Source organism: Chlorocebus sabaeus, chromosome 3 (assembly GCF_047675955.1).
Source record: "Chlorocebus sabaeus isolate Y175 chromosome 3, mChlSab1.0.hap1, whole genome shotgun sequence".
In the NCBI taxonomy this organism is placed as follows: domain Eukaryota; kingdom Metazoa; phylum Chordata; class Mammalia; order Primates; family Cercopithecidae; genus Chlorocebus; species Chlorocebus sabaeus.
Genome location: NC_132906.1, coordinates 14,602,417 through 14,616,516, shown reverse-complemented (window position 1 = coordinate 14,616,516; position 14,100 = coordinate 14,602,417). Strand labels below are relative to the sequence as shown.

General features: G+C 38.1%; 1 protein-coding gene across 8 annotated transcripts in view; it reads left to right on the top strand.

The window, feature by feature from the left end:
- Positions 1 to 14,100, top strand: part of DCLK1 (doublecortin like kinase 1) — a 351,515-nt gene that overhangs the window by 261,266 nt on the left and 76,149 nt on the right. For 4 of the 8 annotated variants that reach the window (XM_037986817.2, XM_007960118.3, XM_007960117.3 and 1 more), the window contains exon 6: positions 3,874 to 3,968. In XM_037986817.2, coding sequence (XP_037842745.1) covers positions 3,874 to 3,968 — 95 coding nt within the window. Of the gene's footprint in view, positions 1 to 2,718; positions 2,968 to 3,873; positions 3,969 to 7,986; positions 12,928 to 14,100 lie in introns of those variants that run through there. The other 4 variants (XM_073013378.1, XM_007960123.3, XM_007960122.3 and 1 more) reach the window with 3 other exon arrangements.

Below are 14,100 nucleotides of genomic sequence, written 5' to 3'. Positions count from 1 at the left end.
TCTGCCATCTTCCAGCTGTTTGTCTTTGGACAAGTTACCCCACTAAACCTGTTTCTCCATCTAAAACAGAAAACATTGTACCAACTTACATGGCAGAACTGGTGTCACCTAAGGTGCTTCCGTTCAAAGTGTCCAAACTCTCTGTGTCTTTGCAAACATGCTGCCTTTTGGCTTTAATCTTCTACAGCCAATCAATTACCAAGTTCTATAGTTTTTACCTCTTACATTTCTCTGGAATGTTTCCATTTACCGCCACCCCATGGCACTACCCTAGATCAGCCACGTCAGCATCTCTACCATAGGACCCTTAAATGTGCCCCACTCTCTCCTACCTTGACATTCTCCTTGCACCCAGTATTGTTTCCCTGTAATCCACTCTTGACAGGGCAAGAGCTCTGGAGAACATTTTCAAATGCAAACCTGATCCTGCGACTCCTGCTTAAAATCTTTTTTGTTTTTGTTTTTATTGTTTTGTTTTGTTTTTGTTTTGTTTTTGCTTCTCATTGCCCTTTGGATAAAAACCAAACTCCTTAACATGAATTTTAAAGCCCTGCTCACTATGCGACCCCTGCCTCCATCTCATTCCTGAAACTCCTCCCCCTCCCACCGCACATACTTGCTGTACTAACTTATTTAAATCTCTTCAATGCACCACACTGGTCTCCTTTCTTGCATCCAGCCCTGAAACAGGGGATCCCTGGGCTGAGGACACTTTTCCTTCATTGTGCCCTCCCTGCTTCACCAGGCTAACTCCTGTATCCACTGCCCTTTAGGAAGGACATAGGCCAACTCTGACTCTGTTGGTTATTAGGATTCCAGTTGCAACACCCAATACTTCTGTTGATAGCTGTTGTGATACCTTGGCTCTTGTCTTCTTAGTTTAAAAGAATTTAAACAAGAGACATACAGCAAAGGAGATGCAGCAGAGAGTCATTCATTGCAAAAGAAAAGGAGTATTTTGAAAGTTAGATGCAGAATAAACAGTATACCCTGAGAGAGAGAGAGAGTTCAGGGTGAGCTGCTTGTAAGGGTGAGGCAGTGTTGATTATTGCTGGAGAAACCCCCCTTATGAGAGTCTTACATGATAATTCATAAGGAGATGGGAAGAGGTGTTACTAGTAAGCATGTTCTGGGTGGTCCTCTGGGTGCATGTGCGCTATAGCTGTATGTGCATGTTCATATATCACGTGTCTCATTAGCGTCTTAAATCTCCACCCAGTGGTGTGTTTTTTACTATAAATGAGCAAAGGGTCAATTTGATGACAATTAAAATCAAAATGCACATGCTCTAGAGAAGGGACAGTCCCTCCTGAAGATAGCTTTGCTTACATGAGCTCAATTACAATGCGAATGCCAAGGCTTATTGTATTGGCTGTGAGGTCACCACCACTGTTGCATTTCAAGAACATGGTCACTTCCTTGACTATCCTGCCTTACTTCCCCTCTCAAAATACTTTATTGTAATTACTAGCTTAGTTCTCTGATTTACCTGTAGGCTAAAGGGCTGACATAGTAAGGCAAGGTAGTAGTAAGAGTGCAGGTTTTGAACTGCCTAGGTTAGATTTTGCTCCGTATTTGTTTGTCAAATGACTCATCATCTGTAAGCCTCAATTTCCTCACCTGTGAAATGGGTGGAAATGATAATGCCAATCTTACAGAGTTATTGTGTGAGTTAAATGATGTAATATACATACATGCTGATGCATATATGTGCATATATAAAAGATTTAAGTGCATTGACTGGTGCATAAAAATGCCTTCAATAAACTGAGATACATGTATAATGGGTACTTACTAAATATGTACAGACTTTTATTGTTTTGTTTTGCTTTTTAAAGCAAAGTATTCCTGAGACTGTTTTCTTGTGAGTCCTTTGTCTCTCTGTCTTAATTTTCCATTAGCTGGGTAAGATCAGAGTCTCAAAGTAAAAAGTGTTAACACTGTGTTTGCTTCCCTATTTGCTCATTTTTTCTGCCAATCTATGGAGCCTTCAGGTATGACATAAAGATGTGCAGTAGAATGCGGGTGGGCAAAGAAAAAATATATTCACAAAATGTGTTCTCCAGCCAACCAGTAAGGCATCCCTTCCTTACTAGTTGTAGGCTCTGCTTCTGCCTTTGTCTTTAATCCTTGCCTATTTCTGAGCCCCTTCGTTAGAGGCTACTGGCTGAGGAAGTCTAATGTGATGAAGTCCGAGTGTGAAGTTCACTCAGCAAAGACAGGAGAGTGGCATGCAAGCAAATTAAAGCATTCTTAGCTTTCCAGTTCACTCTCTCTGCAAACAAACAAACAAACAAACAAAAAATACGTAACTTTTTAGGCTTCTATTTTTAGGAGTTGCCAAATACATTTCAAAAGCAAAACTACAAATTAATGCAGCATGGGGTATGTGACATTTTTTAAGGTCTTTGGAGGAGATGACAAAACAAGGAGCTTCCCACTTTCCAGGGTTGTAAGTTTTTGGGAAAACATCGAGTGCAAAAAATCAATAAACATCCTACCTTGCCACTGAATTGTGTGAGGGTTTCCGGATTACCTGGTAGTCACCAGGCTTTAGAAGAGTTATTGTCATTTCGATTTTCAAATGAGTCACTGGATCTCTTGCCCCCAGGGCCACTTCATTATGATTCAGTGCAAAGTACTGACAGCACCAGGGCTTCCGGGAGGGAGTGGTGTCGGGGTGGGGGTTGCCGTTGGCAAGAGGCTTAATTGACACCTTTGATGTAGCCTAAGACAGAACCTGCACCTCCCACTGCTGCTTGGGAGACGTCAGCTTTACGCAGAAAAGGCATCTGCTGATGAATCCTGCATCTCATTCAGCCTGCTCTGGGAGCAGCCTTAGCCATCCTTAAACTCATCCAACCAATTCCCGTTTCCGCGGGTGCTTGGCTTAGTGCTGAGACGGGATTCTGCCCTTGGTATTCAGGTCCAACACTAAGACTGTGTCCATGTTAGAACTCATAGAAGGTAAGTGAAATGCATTGCTGCTCTCCCTTGTGGAAAGCGTTTATTTTGCACCCTCAAGAATCTATGTGTCTCCTGGTCAATTCTACTTCACTGACCGTGGGGCTGTAATGTTGTCATTTTTATAGGTAAAATAGAGGCGACCTGATACATCTTTATAAAACTGTGTCTTTAAGTGTTTCATTCTGTTGTCAGAGGTGATGTGACTTAGAGAAAAGAATTGCTTACTTGAGTTCTGTGGCTTTAGTTCCGTTTAGTGAAAATGTGCATAAAACTCTTGAGAACTGGGTAGAATTCCAGTGATTTGAACTTGTTAGCAGTTTTTCTTTTCAAAGGCAGCAAAGAGAAACTGTGAGGAGTTTCTCAGCGTCTGTGGCCAGTGACTGTCCTGTTCAAGTCAGGTCCATCACAGTCAGGCTAGGGGGATGGACAAGACACAGGTGGATGCAGGACATTTTTCTAGAAGTAGGTTATTAATTATACAAATACAGTGATCTATTTATCAGGTCATTGGAATGTCACTGGTGATCTGTGCTTATATTTATTCCTGCTAGGTAGTACTAGGTAGCTAAACTGAAGAGTTAAGAATGAATCTCAATGAAAATGTCTCAGGACCATACATTCCTAAAGTCCCTGCTGGCACAGTTAATACATTCATCAGGAAAGTTATGAAAGGTACATCTTAAAAAATAATTCTGTAACCTGCTGCTCTGTGAAACACAGGATTTGCAAAACTGTGACTCTCTGAAGGCTACTCTTCCCAAAGCTCTTCCTCAATGCACACATGGAAGGGTGTCTAGAGTTCTAGTACACAGCTCTCTATGTAATTGTTTATTTCTTGGAGATGATTTGTCATGAAAATTATTTAACATGCCATTTTTCTCTGTGTGTGATTCTTTGTATTTCTAGTTAATGGAACCCCTGGTAGTCAGCTCTCTACTCCGCGCTCAGGCAAGTCGCCAAGCCCATCACCCACCAGCCCAGGAAGCCTGCGGAAGCAGAGGGTAAGGAAATAAGCAAGCTGCTTGTTTCAGACTTGTCTCAGCCTCGGTGCAGAGTGGTACAGGTGCCAGCAAATCGTGCTGCTCGTCTCTAGGTGATATCTAAGCTAGAACAGGAGGTGACCACTGGGGAGTTGCTTATTGCTGTGGTTTAGCTAGAACTCAGGGCTTTTAGCTTCTCTGTAACCTTGGCCAAGTCTTAACTCAGAAGAATGCACCTTTGCTACTTCACTTTTACATACTCCTCTTTTTGTTCTGACTGCACAGGCTTTATTAGCACTAGTTTATAAGGCTTCTTAGTTGTGATGAGTTTGATTAGATGTCACCATTAAGGGAAAGAAGAAGTGCTGTGAATGGAGGGGAGGGCCCTGGTGGAAAATTGCTTATGGTACAGATGGGGTCCCGGAGCAGCAGAGGGTCCATGAGGTAGGGGATGGGAACCTATGACACGTGCTTTTGTGGATGAAACCCATATTGAGCACCTTTTCATCACTACTTGCATTTATGGGCAATTTGGCTGAGCTTGGAGACCACAGTGAAAAAGTTACTGGAAACTGTTAGCTTCTCCATGCTAAGGAGGAGGGTGAGGGTTAGCGCTTCTTTCAGGTTGGAGAGACTACTGTTCTTATCCTGTCACAACCTGTACTGTTTGTCTTTTCCAGTAATACCATGACAAAAATAAAAGTAGTGGGAAGGAGGCCAAAGGGGAGGTACAATGCCAAAAACGGAAGGCCCTTTATGGTCCTGATTTCAGATGCTAGGTCGGGGGAATGTACACTTCTGGGAGGTTTCATGATGGTGCTCACCGAACACTTTAATAAGCGAGGACTCCTTGCAGTCTACTGCACTCAAATGCTAGATTCTTGAATTTGGTTTCTTTTAATATGTGTTTTAAAATAAAACTTCTGCCGGGCGTGGTGGCTCAAGCCTGTAATCCCAGCACTTTGGGAGGCCGAGACGGGCGGATCACGAGGTCAGGAGATCGAGACCATCCTGGCTAACACAGTGAAACCCCGTCTCTACTAAAAAAATACAAAAAACTAGCCGGGCAATGTGGCGGACGCCTGTAGTGCCAGCTACTCAGGAGGCTGAGGCAGGAGAATGGCGTAAACCTGGGAGGCGGAGCTTGCAGTGAGCTGAAATCCGGCCACTGCACTCCAGCCTGGGCGACAGAGCGAGACTCCGTCTCAAAAAAATAAAATAAAATAAAATAAAATAAAATAAAACTTCTGAGTTCCATAAAATTAGGTGTCGTCCAGGATGGAAGGCCCTCTCTTCAAGATTTCTGCACAGGTTGTGTCTTTAGGCTGCCAGATGTCTAAGAGTGTGGGGCAGGGAGATTCATTTGGTCCCTAGCTCCTTTGGAGCCTGTTGCACCAAATATCAAGTTTGGTTATCTTTCGCCACTGATTCACCCGGCATCAGGTGGAGCTTGTTTTGAGTGTTTGATGAAGCCTGGAATCTGATGCCAGCTTGTCCACTAAATGGCCATGGTATCTTAGATAAGCCTATTATCTTTTCTGGGTCTCCGTTGGAAACACAAAACAAAACAAGGAGGCTCTTTCCAGATAGAAAGTCTAATACTTCTGTTCTACTTCCATTTGAGTGTTTTCACTATGGTTTTTTCTTGGCCACAGTCTAATTTGGGATTTTAAGGTGTTGGAATCATTCGCGAAAAACTCAAAGAATTGGCCAAATGTATTTACTCTCCTACAGGCCTGTCCTTGAGTGGAGGAAGAGCTGGTCAGTCATTCTTTTCTTGTAAACATCACGCAGTAAGGCATCAACCTATAGGGACCGCCATTAGATACAGAGCAGGAAGGGCCCTCTTTCGGAGAACATTCTCTCTCTTAGAGTGTATGCTTTCTAGAGTACACCTAGCATAGAAATCCCTCTTTATACTTTGAGCTAATGGAACTCAGATTAAGGATTTATTGGTGTCATTTATGCTTAGTTGTTGAGATTAAGAGTGACTGGGAATTCCCACTGCTGATGGGAGCTTCTCTCCCTGCTCGTTTATTGAGGAGACCTCCATCGTAGCGATGTAAAGCTATGCTCAGATGTCCCTTTCTTGGCGGAATGGGGCTAGAATTCGCTTCCACTTTCTGTATTTCCACTTTAGTATGATTTTGTCCAATTGAGGCAGAAAATTGCCATTCAGCTCTGTGGCTATTGGCTTATATAATTAACATTTCCTGCACTTGGGGAATGATTATAAGATATGGCTGTCTTATAGATTCTTCATTTTACCATTTAAATGATCAGTGCAAACACCATACTTGAGAGAAAAAAAAAATCCCATTTGTTTTAGGAGGACAAAGCGTTTATACCATCTGAAAACACTTATTGAGCACATGTTGTGAGGCAGGGCACTGGATATATTCTAAGATGGTTCCATATCCAAGCTTTTGAATTTGGGCCATAAATGAACGTCCGCATCCATGTGCTGTGTCAGTGTATGAAGGCATTCCCAGCTGCTTTAGCCAGAGGAGCTTTCATCTTAGCATGTAGGCAACTGCATCAAATAATCCCTCCCAGTTAAAATGGGCCTAGAAGATCCCTAAAAACTGATCCTGTTTCAAATTTGGTTAATGGTCTTCTCAAATGGTTGGCTATACTCCTATGCAGGAAATACTGACATAAGTGAAAGATGGCATGTGCTAAAAGAAGACACTTCAAAGAATAAATTAACTCTTTTTACTGCAGATTGGAAAACAGTAGCTACTTCTATTTTTTCCTTCTGTGTTGCCTAGCAACATAGCCATGAAAATGAGTTGACTACCCTCACCCCACCACACACACACACATACATGCATGCGCACACACCTTGCCCCCATTTTAAAAATACAGGAACATAAGGTGTTTTTTCAGAAGGAAGGTTGAGACATTTGACTGGTTTCTTTACAAATAAGAAAATCTAGTTTTTACTTATATTAGTTACAAAATTTAATTACCTTTTTTTCTTCTGTTAAAATCACATTTTTATGCTACCTCTCTTGACATTTTGGAATAGTCTTATACAATGAAAAACCTGCATGCCAGACATTTATCTTCATAAGCATATTCGTGGCAATGTACCAAGTAACCTATTTTTCCGAAGCAGAGTTATTTAAGTTGCTGTCTACAGGCGTTTGACTGGTCACAGAAGCAGATCCTGGAGACTCTTTTCCCACTCATGAACTTTTTTTGGTCCCATTTCTTAATCCATCAGGAAGAAATGTGTTGTGTTATGTAGGCTGAATGAAGCTCCCCATTATACTCCCACTTCACTGACTTTTGTAGATTATCTGATCAGTCAGATGATGTGAGGAGTGGGTGGTACAAAACAGGAGAAAAGCCAACTCTAGACGCTCTCTGCAGATCTGAGCTGGTTGCCTGGCTACCAATTGAGATCTAGTAGCAGGAAGGGGAGGGAGGAAAAGAGAGAGGAGGTGGTGAGTGAGTGGTCTATTGGAGAACAGGGAAAGAACATTGGGAAGGGATTTGGGGTGAGGTGGGTTAATTTTGCACTCTTTCTGTCGTCCAAACATAATATTTTGAGAAAGCAATGCTTTCTTGGGTTTTATGCTACATGCAACTACAACATTTGAGTTGCTGCTCTGGGACCAGAATTTGCTGAATGCCATCTGAGCCTCCTTATAAATTATTTTATCTTGAGGTAAGCATGTTCCTTTTCTACCAAGAATGGGAAGGAAATGGTCAAGGAAGAATTGCCTAGTCACGCAGTAGTGGAGGTGACCTTCACAGACCTCAGGGGCCATGCAACTCAACGGGCATCAAGGAAGGTGAAAGATTATGAATAGACCAAGAGGCATTTTCTTGCTAATAAGGTGAAACCAGCACCATTTTGTTTATTTAGACGGTTTCTCTATTATTATCTTTCCTCCTACTCCAAGTTGGTGACTTGAAAAGGTCAATAATATTAGAAACCGGAGATGCCCATTCAGTGTTGCTCCCACGAGAGCCACAGGGCACCCAAGAAAGTTGAGTAAACAAATCTATACCGCCCTTCATCTTGCAGGACCTGTACCGCCCCCTCTCTTCGGATGACTTGGATTCAGTAGGAGACTCAGTGTAAAAGAAACAATGGAGCAATGTATATGGTTTGTGATTGGGTGAAGGTTTCACATTTCCTAAGCAAAAGTCTAACAGCAAAATACACAAAAGAGTTTTGCATACCTTGAAATGATAAAAGACCAAATCATACAAAAGTAAATATGTAGGCATTTTATATTCATGATGTTCAACCTTGAAATTGAGAGATTTTAAAAAATATCTCCCACATTGATTTGATTGGGGAGAATCTGAACACAAAATGCTGAGATTTTTGTGCAGCGCCTGGCTCTAGATAAATTTCATTTACGGACCCAATATTGAGTACAAGAACACACTAATCATGTGGCAATATAGAGCCAGAATTTCTGTAGATGGAGTTTTCTTCTTAATTATAAGTAGGCATAGAGATATAATTTTTCTGTACTTTCTGCAAAGCATATTAAAATGGCACTAGTAGGCATATTTTTTCTTAAGGTTATGTTGTTTTTTAAAATTTGAATTGCTGGTTTTTAGAGGTATTTTTATTGCAAAATAATAAAAAATGCTTGGGTAGATTTTTTTCTCCCTAGACAGTAGAAAAAGCTACTTATTGTTTTGTGGGCTAGTATATTTGAGAGCAAAAGAAAAATTATGACAAGGACACATCTCATAAAGACTCTAAAATTAGGCGTTAGGAACTTTCCTTGTTTTTGTTGTCAAGTAAATTTTATTTTTTAAAGTTATTTTAGTAGAAACAGTATAAATTTAGCTTAAGCTATATGCCAACATGAAGAACTTGGCCAATGGCATTGCTATAGATTGTATAATTTTTTCTTACAATCATATACATAATTTTTTAAATGTGTAAAAACTAAAGCTGGGAATTTTTTTTTTTTTTTCATACAGACCTAAAAAAAATTGTATCTGGACTTTTTCCAGGAAATCCATTTGAAAAGCAAGATTCACTTAAATGGTGCTGTATAAATCAGGCCTAGAGTATCCAAATCTCCACTCTGAAAAATTCTCAATCTTGCTGGTGTTTTGGAAATTTTCATATGCAAAACTCCTTTTGTGTTAAACCAATTAAGTCTATGACTATAACCCATTGTTAAACATTAACGTACTAATTCTGCTCTTCTAGTCCTCTATTTTTAAAAATTATAGTCAGCTTTGCTTAAACATAAAATAATTATTTTAAGTCTGAATGTTAAAAATTAATTTAATATGTATAGTCTATTGTATTTAAGCCATATCCTAGTGGTCATTTACTTTTACTAGTTCAAACACTAACAATTTAAGACTTGTGAAGCATGGTTTTGATATTCTCCAGGCTTGACATATCTCAGTAGGTGACAAACTAAAAATGTTTGATGCCATTTTGAGGCTTTTACATGATTTTTTTTCAAATTTTACTTGAAAACAATTTTCAAATGTTTGATTCAAGATGGAGAGAAATTCAGTTGTCACACGCTGTTTTAAATGTTATTGATTTATCTCCCTGATAAATTGTTCAACTAGCAAATTTTACCATCTGGTTTATAGTTACATATGTTACCATCTCACTTTACAAGTGAATAAAATATTCCAACCAAAAGAAGAAGAAGAAGAAAAAACATCCAGGCAATCTAACAGCATTTGAAAACTTAGCCCTATAATAATTAGTGCCTCATTATGCTGTCTGTTGGAGAGAAAGACATTTCTCTGGCAGGTTATTCAAGAGCTGCAAACTGAACCATTCCATCTTGAAAGAATAGTTCATAATAATACCTGTTCCAGGCTTCAGGTTTTAAAACTGTTTCCAATAGAAATGACCAGAGACTCCTGCTGAGATCAAAAGGCTGCTTTGTTTTAGCTGAAACAGTAAACATCTGTGAGGTTGCCTATGCTGGTGTCTGTTTTAGTTATGTCTTTGTAAAATGCATTACTTAATACAGTTGAGTCCATAAAAGATTAGTATGTATTTGACTAAATTGCCAAAAATGCAAAGAAAGCAGTGGAACAGTTACTTTAAATCTGGTGGGGTCAGATGGTCGAGAACAAAAATAAATTCCAATAATTTTAACTTCCCTGCACTGTCAATCTTATGGACAACTACTTCTAGAAAGGTCCAATAAATGCTATTTGTTCTAAGTGGTAGATATTGCCAATTGATATAGAACCCATGGCTTTGTTTAGACAGGGCAAAAAGAAACTGAACTTGTACTAATTGCCGATAGATATCATGGCCAACTTTCCATTCAAGCAGTTCCAAGGGAAGTGCTTTCCACAGCATTTAATCTCTTGAACATATGACTTCTATTAAAGGACTGTTCAGGGGCTATATATATCATTTACTTTTTGAAAGTAAAGTCCCTCAGAGATTGAAACAGCACACCATTTATAGTCTTTGAGATCTCTTTTTATGCAAAACATAATTCTATTAAACTAAAGCAGAAATAAAAAATTCTTAGCAACAAACCAGAAGTTTTCAGTTCATTGGTGGAAGAGAATTGGTGATTTATAGGCGCTTATGATTGACTTACTTATAGAATTCTTTATTAAAAAATTCGGCAATGAATTTTTAAATTGTTCTATTGAGCAGGGAGCACTTCAGCAATAGCCATGCAGTTTTGTCCTAATGATAATCCTAAATGTGCTCTGAAGACATCGTGCTGTAGTTCAAAGTTCGATACTTTTTCACTTGCTCTCACTTCTTTCTTAGACGTAGACATTGTAGAAAAAGATATTAGGAATATTTCCCTGCTTTCAGCATTTTAGAAGTACAAAACTTAAAAATATATAAAGTGTGAAGTTCAGTGTGAACTCAAAAGACTATAGTTCTGAAAGCCACATGGTGTGTTTTGTCTTGTTTAATCATCTAGGCAGGGGGAAAAATCTACACTGTTTCCGTACTGCCATAGAATTTTAAGAAGTGTCAGGTTCTCTCATCTGTATACATCCCTGTGCACATATATTGGCTCATCTAAATATTAAGAATCCAAAAAACGTTTTCTAAAACCGTTTGAACCAGCACTAACGTACTATATATGTACCCTACATAACCAGCTGTGGAATTTCCAACACATGCCCTGAAGATCTGTACATGACTGGACTCTTTTTTTCTCTCTCTTTCTCTCTTTCTCTCTCTCTTTCTTTCTTTCTTTTTCTTTGTTTCTTTGTTTCTTTGTTTCTTTCTTTCTTTCTTTCTTTCTTTCCTTTTTTAACTTAAAAACAATGAAGTGTGCAAGTCAGATTTCTTAATGGAAGTAAATGAAGATATAGAATAATATTCCTGAAAATTCCACATATTTTAATTCTTGGACTGCTAAATTTTTCATATGTGGCCATATATCTATACAGGTGTTTGGGTGTTTATGTAAATTTGCCAGGCTTGGTGTGTATGTGGGTATGCTTCTGTAAGTATCTGTGTATGTGTATAAACCATCAATAGTAAAGTATAGTATTTGTGATACAGCCTTATAAGTGACTGGCTCTTGTGGAATTATACAAAAAATCTTCATGTCATAAAGTGTTACTCTGTGACATACTAGTTGGGGCATGTTTAAGTTAAAAAACAGTTTGCTCAACTAGTATGGCAAATGGTTCCAAATATTCAGATGTACTGATTTATCAAAAAAATTGAAATTCAGCCAAATCCAACACTGTGTTAACTATTAAATATAAGTAACATTAATGTTTATATTGATTTATCTTTGTGTTCAATTATTAACAAGATTGAATACTATGACTGACTTTTTTCTATTGTGTGTTTATGGATGACTTGTAGTGGTTGTCAGTCACTATACACTAAAAAAATGAAACCCTGATACAGTTGCAGATTGTCAAGTATAATGTTGGAACATAAATAGAAGAGAATCCAGAGTATATTTGATATGAAGTAAGTTTAATAACAAAGCCAGATAACCTGTAAGGCGATCCTGTATGTTCTTTCAAAACTCTAACCTGTTGACCAATTATGAATATACTTGCTGTCTGTGTGTATATATCTACATAAATATATACACACTTGAAAATGTTAATTGGATGAATTTACTATATATGCATACATTTGCTCATTTATGCATATTTGCATTAGCCTTGCTAGCATCTCTATTTGTGCATGTTAGTGATAACTGTCTTTGATTGAAATATCCCACAGAGGCATAGTGTGAAAATTAGAGATATATTGAATTCAATATACCAATTGCCTGATATAGTGTGTTGTACTGTCAGTTGGAAAATATTTGTAATTTTGTGCCTGTTACGCATGTGGAAAAAAGAGGAAATCAGAGGTCCTCACTATAATTTTTAAGGGTGCATGACATATGATGTCTTTAAAATACGGTTCATTTTAGTAAAGATGATGGATAAATTCCAAGATAGTATAAATGATGCATGTAATACATGAATGTTTGTATTATATATGGCCACAAAATGTTTTTGAAGCCAGGGTAGTAGATATCTAAAGGTTATAGGCAAAGAAGTATGAAAGTTAACTTTCTTGTGATGTGTTTTTGAGGAGTTGATACTCATCAGTAAGCAAGAAATTGAGTTTATTTTTTCTAAGAACTCTTTACTTTGAAATATATTATGAATGTTGTAAATTTGGATAACATTTTTATAAAGAAGTTAGATACTTTCTGCTCACAGTTTCAGTTGATTGGATGTGTATTCTCTTAAAAAAAGCATTTGGTGTTAAAACATTTGACACAGCAATATATTTTTTAAATCCATCAACTGAGGCCATCAGCAGAGCTTTATAGAGCGAAGCATTGACAAAATGTTTCATTGAACTACCCAATTTTGAAAGTTCAATTACTTTGTGCTGTGGTTTCATTGCAAAATGTTGTACCTTGTGTTTCACACTGGACCATGTTATTCCTCTTGAAGTTAACTTTGTGACACTTATCACCTTAGAATAACTATATAATAAACAGGAAAAACTGCCTATGTTGTTCAGTGCATTTCTTTCAGAAAACTTGATAAGTAGACACTGAAATTGAAATGACCACGTGTGGGGTAAGGGTGACCTTCACAATCACGTGTATGGCATTCTTCTGTTGTAATTAGCATCAAGAAGTGATATTTGAGAGACTACAGAATGGTACCACATAGCATCTGAAGTGTAAAATACTGACAGTAATAACAAAATAAGATTATCTGATGAAGAATTCTGTTTCAGGTAGTTGCATTAAAATCAGGACTCTACCTTCCTTTCAGGGTTGCCTTAAAGGATGAATTTGTCAGACATATTGATAACTCATTGAAAAGAAGACATTAACATGCATTTTTAAAACCACTAGTGGTCTCCTAGGCTTGAAGGCATTTTTCCCAAGGTGATCTAACTTGCGGGGAAAAAAATGTGCATGTGTATGTGAGCATGTCTGTGTGTGTATTTATACAAGCTATTTCTTTTAAAATCACTGGATAAATATATAGTTTTAAAAATAAGGTTAATTAAAATAATGATAGTAAAATACTTGACTCTCTAATTCAGAACAAAAATCATACTATATTACATTTATAAAAGGAAGATAGAAAAGGATGTTAAAGAGGATAGGAAATTCTGCTGACCGAGCTAGAAAAAATATATATATATATTTTTGAGACAGAGTCTTGCTCTGTCACCGAAGCTGGAGTGCAGTGGTGTGATCTTGGCTCACTGCAACCTCTGCCTTCTGGGTTCAAGTGGTTCTTGTGCCTCAGACTCCTGAGTAGCTAGAATTACAGGTGTGTACCACCACACGCAGCTAATTTTTGTGTTTTTAGTAGAAACAGGGTTTCGCCATGTTGGCCAAGCTGCTCTTGAACTCCTGACCTCAAGTGATCCTCCCACCTTAGCTTCCCAAAGTGCTGGGATTACAGGTGTGAGCCACTGCGCCCAGATGAAAAAAATATTTAATATTACAATTACAATATAAGTTCCAAATTCTGGTTTTAAATCTAACATTTTCACTAGTTTTACTTTAATCTTCAAATTACATTTGCTTTAATTGGTTCTCTGTATTATTTCCTTGATGAATGTCCACAGCAATGATCACAGCAAAATGTAATCAGTGTCTGTAGCAATAATCATTGGAAGGAATGTTTCCAAATTTATAAATATTTCAAATTGTAGTTA